This window comes from Oratosquilla oratoria, chromosome 28 (genome assembly GCF_046742065.1).
Source record: "Oratosquilla oratoria isolate Oo_2021 chromosome 28, ASM4674206v1, whole genome shotgun sequence".
Classification (NCBI taxonomy): domain Eukaryota; kingdom Metazoa; phylum Arthropoda; class Malacostraca; order Stomatopoda; family Squillidae; genus Oratosquilla; species Oratosquilla oratoria.
The window spans coordinates 2,762,557-2,770,813 of NC_134804.1; the positions used below are offsets into that span (position 1 = coordinate 2,762,557).

Here is an 8,257-nt window from a genome sequence, read left to right on the forward strand (position 1 = left end):
CTCACCCTGTCTGGTTCACTAAAAAGAAGCTCTGCGTTATCCCAATCCATCAGGTGGTCGTTGGTGTTCCGGTGGATAACACAGGCGTTGGTGGTGATGTTGTTCCGGGAATCGTAGCGATGCTCCCGGATCCGGGTCTTCAGGTCACGGGAGGTCTCGCCGATGTATACTTTATCACATCCAGCACAGGGTATGCGGTAGACACCATCGTTTTTTTCCCCCACATCTCGTCCTGGCTGTCACTCCTTTTAGAGAGCTCTTTGATAGTTCTGCTGGACTGGCCTACTACCTGTATGTTGCAACGCCCAAGTGTCCGGGTGAGGGTGGTGGTGACGCTGCTGGTTGGAAGGATAAGCCTCCTAGCTGGTTCTTCCGTAGGTTCCCGCCCTTCCATTATTTTAAGTGCCTTTTGTCATTTGGTTTCTTTTTGTCACCTTTTTTTGAATATTGCAGTGACGTTAGCTAGCTTCCATTTTCTTGGGACATCTCCGGATATGATGGATTTCTTGAAAATAATTTCTAATGGAACAACAATCTAATTTTTCATTCCCTTTAAGATTCTTGAATGCTAACCGTCAGGCCGTGGTGTTTTATTAATTTTGAGTGTCTCTATACACCTTTTAATTTTTTATCTTTTTTTATTTACCGTAGTGAGTAAGTTTACCCTAGACTTTTCACAGGCCTGGAGTTCACTTTTAGGTGTTTCGTTTACGATTACTGAGGTAAAATAGTTGTTTAAAATATCACACATTCCTTCATTTGATCGACAGCTACTACCCTCGTCTCTCCTCATACGATTTCTCTCTTGTCGTATTGCATATTCGATTCTTGTAACACTTATAATATTTTAAGCACCTTATATTCTAAGTCTGCTCCTTACAGTGCCTTGAGTAATTAGTGGGTTGAATCACATAAACCTCATTCTATTTTCTCATAGAATTTTTCATATTTCCCAAAACATTTCTTGTTTCCTTTATTTTTATCATTCATTTCCACATCCACTTTTCTGTTCACTGTCACACGCTAGCCCACATACCTCTTCACTTCCTTATTAACCACTTCGGTACGATGCCGACCATGCTGGCGTCATGAGTTGCGAGTATTGGGTTATCGTGCACTTGGCAGCTGGGGCCAAGGGGTGGCAATACCAGATTGTGGATGTATGCGTAGTTTCCCACTTTTTCATGTACAGAGAGAGGAAAATATATGATTGATCATATGAACATTCTTGATCATGCTCCACCCTCATTTTACGAACTACTTATTAATTAATTAATTAATTTATTTATTTATTTATTTATTTATTTATTTATTTTACGTAGAGAGAGAGAGAGATTTTACTGAACAGGCTTGATCGCGTTTTCTGTGGTTTGTCAACCACAACTGTTGAAAGAGGAAGAAACTGCCCATGCAGGGTCGGTGCAATGGAGTGTGTGTACGAGTAATTTACCATGGTCTTGGATCACGTGTTGGACTCGTGATCAACAGCTACTACCCTCCCGGAAGAGAGTTCAGAGGTCATCTATGACCGATCTATGAGTTATGTGACTTCACACGTACCCCCAACTCCCCGCCCACGAGAGTTGGAGTAACGACTCGCAGTGCATTGATACTGAAACTATAACAGCCCTGGGCGGGATTCGAAGTTGGACAGCCGTAATGGCGGCCGCGATCGCTACCACTGCGCCATCGAGTCGTGTGTATGTGTTTGATTCACCACGGTCTTGGATCACGTGTTGGACTCGTGATCGACAGCTATTACCCTCCCGGAAGAGAGCTCAGAGTGTGTATGTGTATGTGTGTGCGAACGCGCGTGTGATTCACCTTGGTCTGTAGATCACGTGTTAGACTCGTGATCGACAGCTATTTCCCTTCCGGAAGAGAGCTCAGAGCTCGTATGACCGATCTATGGGTAATGTTTTGACCTTACATGCACACACACACCCAACTCCCCGCCCACGAGAGTTGGAGTAACGACTCGAAGCGCAGTGATACTGAAATTATTTTCAGCCCTGGGCAATATTCGAACCCGGACCGCCGTAGTGACAGTCTGGGACTCTACCAATCGGGCCACCGAATGTGCGTGTGTATACATGTGTGCGCGTGTCTATTGCACTTACACTCAGATCAAGCCAATTCCTGCCGCATATTGCTACAGCAATGGGTTGACTCATAGAGGAAAAGAGAATGACAGAGGCAATCTGGCAGGGAAAATAGCATGTGTGAATACACCCACACACCCACGCATACACACACACCACACACACACTGTGGCTTAACAGATTACTCTGCTACGCATAGGGGGTTAGCGCAGAGCGACGCTCGTTACTAACAGCTTTTATACAGAATTACAAATAATCTGAACATGAAATACGAGCAGCTTAAGGCTAAATTCATTATGACATACAAGAAACAATATACCAGATCTAAAACTAAATTCGGCTCAAAACTCACCGAGTAGGCCGCGAAGGGAGCGGGTATACAACTGAAGGCGTTTTCAAACCACACTGGCTGGAGGTTGTGACGTGACATCACACCACCGCAACCGGTTCTTACACACCTTCTTAAGTCTAATTCTTAAAGTGAACATTGTACAAATAATGAGATGTTATCTTGCAGCACAGCTTGCAGACAACTTACAACGATAGTATTCTTAAGCAGACGAAGCTTCTGCTCGCAACATACTTAAATTAAAGCATTACAAAAAACAAAATTGAAACCTCTTCCGAGGGGAAACGAGCCTTACGACAAAAAGATATGTAAACATGGGGATACACGGACATATAAAAGAGCCCCGTTACCTCTCGTAACGGCACACACACATATGCACCTACTAGACCTTATGATTAATTTATACAGGCTTGTCATATACTAAGAAAAATGTTTCCCAGGTAAAGTTGATTATATATTACTACATGAATGAACAAAGGAGATAAAACTGGTAAGAATATGACGTTCACATGTTTTCTCCTTGCATTTTCATTACAATAATGATGTGATAATAATAATAATAATAATAATAATAATAATAATAATAATAATAATAATAATATTAATAATAATAATAATATAAATAATAATGATAATAATAGTAATAATAATACATACATACATACATATACCAAGGCTTTTTCCCCTTTACAAGGGAGGTAGCCAAAAAGGGAAAGGCATAAAATCATTTCCACCCATTCCATCCCAGAATACACTCCACACCCCTCCACCCTCCCTCTTATCTAAGCACCTCCTGGATAACGGGTCATCCCTGCACCTTGTCCACTGCCCTGGGTCAGAGGCAGTGTCGCAAGACACAGCACATCCACAGCAAGGCCACTTCATTTAATCGGTGACCCCCCCTCTCCGTCCCCCCATTGCATAACAGGAGAGGACGGGGAGAAATCCCTTCGGGCTGCGTCAAATGTTTCTCACACATACTACCTCACCCCCCACTCCCCCGCCCATTCCACCTCATGCAATCACAACATCATCCATATACAACCATTCTCCATTCACCCCTGTCTTCTGTCCTCTCCTGTCCTTCCTCAACAGACATTCCCCTCTTCCCCAAAGCCCCCTTCACCCCATCCATCCACCTCATCCTAGGACGTCCCCTCATGTTCACTCCCTCCACATCTGCCTTCCATACCTCTTTTACTAGTCTTTCTTCACTCATTCTTTCCATGTGTCCAAACCATCCTAATACTCTTTCATCAACCCTATCTCCCAGCTCCTTTTCCACCCCTGTTCTCCTCCTCACCTCCTCATTTCTCACTCTATCTAGCCTAGTAACCCCCATCATAATTCTCAGACACCTCATCTCAAACACATTCAAACTCCTTCTCTCTTCCTCTCTTATGTTCCATGTTTCTACACCATACAGTGTTGTTGGCACAATCACTCCTTCATACAGTCTCCTCTTAGCATCCATTCCCAAATGTCTATTCCTCATTACACTCTTTAATCCACCAAGGCATTTACTCGCTTCTCTCAATCTACATTCTACCTCCACTTTCACTCCACCTTTTCCTGCCACATTTGCACCCAAGTATCTAAAACTATCCACTTCCTCCAGTTGCTCTCCCTTAATGCTCACTTCCAGTCTACTGCCACTTTCACCCCTTGTACATCTCATCACCTTACTTTTACCCACATTTATCTTTAGCTTTCTTCTATCACATACTCTCCCAAACTCTGCCACCAACTTCCTCAATCCCTCCTCCGATCCTGCCACAAGCGCAGTGTCGTCCGCAAACAACAGCTGGCTCACCTCCCACTTTTCTCCATTTTCTTTAACCATCTCCAATCCCTTGCCCACTACCCTTGCATTTACCTCTCGCACCACCCCATCCATGTATAAGTTGATGGTAATAATAATAACAATAATAATAATAATAATAATAATAATAATAATAATAATAATAGTAATAATTATAATAATAATATTAATTATAACAATAATGATAATGATAATAATGATAATAATAATAATAACAACAACAACAACAACAACAATAATGATAATAATAATAATAATAATAATAATAATAATAATAATAATAATGATAATAATAATAATAATAATAATAATAATAATAATAATAATGATAATAATAATAATAATAATAATAATAATAATAATAATAATAATAATAATAATAATAATGTGGATAGGAGGTAAGGGAACACGGGCTGAGGGAAATAAGGGAACACGGGCTGAGGGAAATACTTTTATTCCTGACTAGTGTCGCCAAATAATAATATTAGTAATAATGATAATAATAATAATGATAATAATAATAATGATAATAATAATAATAATAATAATAATAATAATAATAATAATAATAATAATGATAATAATAATAATAATAATAATAATAATAATAATAATAATAATTGATAATAATAATAATGATAATAATAATGATAATAATAATAATAATAATAATAATAATAATAATAATAATAATAATGATAATAATAATAGTGATAATACCAACAATAATGTGTGAACATTGTGACGAATGTGGATAGGTTGTAAAGGGAACACGGGCTGAGGGAAATACTTTTATTCCTAACTAGTTTCGCCTGAGTGGCTTCTTCAGAGGAATAGACTATGGCCTATGGACTACCTAGGACAGAACACCCGCTCGCACGGGATCAGTAGTTGTAGGAGGGCAAGAGATGTCTGTATGAAAATGAAAAAAATAGTTGTGTATAAAAGAGTGCTATTGCCACCGGGCGATTTTAGGGATATTTATTTCGTGGGTCGTGGCTTAGGAGGGGTGGACAGGAGACTTAGAGTTGGAGGCTGAAATCAGTGCATGTAACCGCGAGGACCTTCACTTTCATACCAGTGGATGTCGCAAGTCGAATGTTATAGTCAAGGTCTTAATATACAGGTCAGACCGTTTGAAATCTTCTGCGCAGCTTCTGACGTCATTTGGCTGAGTCCATTTTCTCTTTGTGATACACTGAAGAAAACTGTGAAACGCTAAGGAAGACAGGAACTATAATATTTTATATATTATATATTATCTATATATATATATATATATATATATATATATTATATATCATATATATTATATATTCATATATATAGACAGGAACTATAATATTTTATATATATTTATATATATATATTTTGTATAATATTTGTCAGAATATAACTAATTGCGTGGAGCGGTGCGAGCGAAGGCAACGTCATTTTCCAACGACGGACCAGCTTCAACTGACAGCTATAGGACCTGCTAACCCCACTTTGAACAGCCAGGTGACGTTCACGGGCTCGCTGCGCCAACTCCCTCGAAATTCGGTCGGAAGTGGTTAGACCTTATATTCTTAGATCTTGGTTATAGTATGACATGAATTTGTCAAGGTGTCGTGTTAGAATAGAGTTTGGGACCACCCAATACTATATATATATATATATATATATATATATATATATATATATATATATATATATATATAAATGAAACTAGCAGGGGCCTGGATGCCTAGGCTAAAAGAACATAAAGCAAATGTTAGACACCATAGGATAAGCAGTGCGTTAGTTAATCATGCCCAGTGTTTCTCAACCTTTTCTGTTCTGTGGCCCCTTTCGACACGATAAAAAAAACCTTGTGGCCCCCCATACCAACTCCATCCATCCCCCACCCTGAACACCCAAAAGAAGTAAAAAATCATGGACTCAAAACATTTCAGACATGAATCAAATAACAGTATTAGTTGGATAAATTAATTTGTTGAATATTAACTATCAAAACGAATAAAGCAGGAATACATGTAGGCGAACTTGGCTCTTTTTTCAAAAGTTTCAGTGGGATCCCTGTGACTGATGCAGGGTTGCCAACTTATCGATATTTGGCTCCAGAGATGTCAGAGAAAGACGTAAGTCGCCTCTTTTTTCAATATCAAGTCTTTGACAATTTCGAGTCTTTGACAGCAAGTGCATCACCCGACTGAAACCAGTCTCAACGAAGTACGACGTGGGAAAAGCAAGTAGAAGCAACTTCACTTCCTTCCAGAGCAGTGGGTACTTTTCATACACATCTTGATTTATCCACAGCTTATGACGCCCTTGCTCGAGCTGTTGTGTCATTCTGCAGTTCAATGGCACTTTCTTGTAGGGTGACATTAACTTCAGATGCATCAGCAATGGACGGGGCCACAAACCAGTCAGGCACGGTCATTTGAAGTAGGTCAGAAAAGCGAGTTTCCATATCATTATGCAACTGCTTCAGATGGTCGACATACACTGCTAGGTCAGCATCAAGCAGCTCGATGGATATACTTGCTAAGGATGGAAACTGGGCAAACTCCCGTCTCCCAAGGTTCAACCATAACAGCTTGACTTTCCCAATAAATTTAGTGATCGCCTCCTTGCATGAAAACAAGGTGGAGTCATTTCCTTGAAGCTCTTTGTTCAGAACATTTAGCTTTTCAAATATGTCTGACAGGTAGAGTGTATCGCTCTTTGCATCAACAAGCTTTTGTCCGAGTTCCGTCTCATTCAAGAAAGAGATAACGTTGTCCCAAAGTGCAACAAATTACCCTTAGACAGCCACCTTACTACCGTGTGCAACACAAGTCGTTCGAATTCTTCGTTATTCTTCCCACATAGTTGCTGAAAAATGCGATCCTGCAGAGCATTTTTTTTTTATCAAGTTGACAGCTTTGATAACATGCCCAAGGGCTTCATGCAGACGTCCTGCTAAGTTTTTGGCGACCAGGTGCTGCCGGTGAACAACATAGATGCACACAAACGACGTTGGGGACAGCTTTTTTCAAGTACGCACTAAATCCCCATACCTTCTGATCATAGCAGCAGCGCCATCTGTTGCACAAGCCACGATGTTCTTGAGTGGAATGTTGTTTTCCTCAAAATATGCCTCAATTTTTTTGAAAATTGACTCGCCTTTAGTGTCAGTTGTTAATTTCAGTACAAAAATCAATTCTTCATGTATTCCATCAACATCAAGGAACCTTGCGAACGCCATCAAAAAAGCAGAATTATCAGGTAAAGTAGTTTCGTCAACTTGAAGCGAGAACTCATTTACCTGCAGTTTTAAGACTAATTGGCTCTCACCATCAGTAGTCATTTCATCGATGTGTAGCGATACTGAAGAGTTGCTCAGCGGAATAACACTGGTGACCTCTTGTGGACTTTGCTTCGTGACTGTTGAAAGCACTATGGCCACTGTCGGCATGGTGAGAGATTCACCAATAGTATGAGCCTTGCCTGCTTTTGCGATCAAATTGGATATTTTATAAGAAGCCAGCATTTCTCTTTCTATTTTTGCCACTTTTTGGGTGAACACACGATTCACTGTCATCCTTCCTTGGAACTTATCACGTAAATTCTTGAAAAACTCTAGCGGCTTGTCTTTCTTGTCTTGATGTGCAGTCTCCAGATTGGCCCTGTCCTAGCCCACTACAAAACAAACACCTCCACAAAAAGCCGCTTCCCAATACTAGGTACCTACACAGTGTGTAGAGCAGATGTTTGCAGTAGCAGAGCCGAGAGTCAAGTGTTTGTATTCAGTCTGGTACGTTTATATACTATACAGTGTTTCCGGCGGAACCCTTTGTTAAGCTACTTTTATCTTACGAACAGTTTTTCCGGCGGTACCATGTGTTGTGACGCTTTCATCTCGCGAGTCAGCGCCGGAAGTCTGTTACTGCAGCCTGTATGTGTGTGCGTGTATGCGTGCTAACTCTGTGGCGCATCTATGCGGCTACACCGCCACAATCC

At 40.3% G+C, this 8,257-nt stretch overlaps 1 protein-coding gene across 1 annotated transcript; it reads right to left on the reverse strand.

The window, feature by feature from the left end:
* Nucleotides 1-6,572: 6,572 nt before the first annotated feature.
* On the reverse strand, nucleotides 6,573-7,838 carry LOC143040207 (zinc finger MYM-type protein 6-like). The gene is made up of 2 exons (XM_076210876.1): nucleotides 7,302-7,838; nucleotides 6,573-7,010 (listed from the first exon to the last, which is right to left on the reverse strand). The coding sequence occupies exons 1-2, from the start codon at nucleotides 7,836-7,838 to the stop codon at nucleotides 6,573-6,575; spliced, it is 975 nt and encodes a 324-aa protein (XP_076066991.1).
* Nucleotides 7,839-8,257: the final 419 nt, after the last annotated feature.

Excerpts from the sequence above, each read along its gene's own strand:
- LOC143040207 (XM_076210876.1), bottom strand. The coding sequence starts at position 7,838 with ATGACAGTGAATCGTGTGTTCACCCAAAAAGTGGCAAAAATAGAAAGA. Across the intron at positions 7,011-7,301 it reads TCAGAAGGTATGGGGATTTA|ACGGAACTCGGACAAAAGCT; the intron begins GTGCGTACTTGA and ends TTCTTGAATGAG.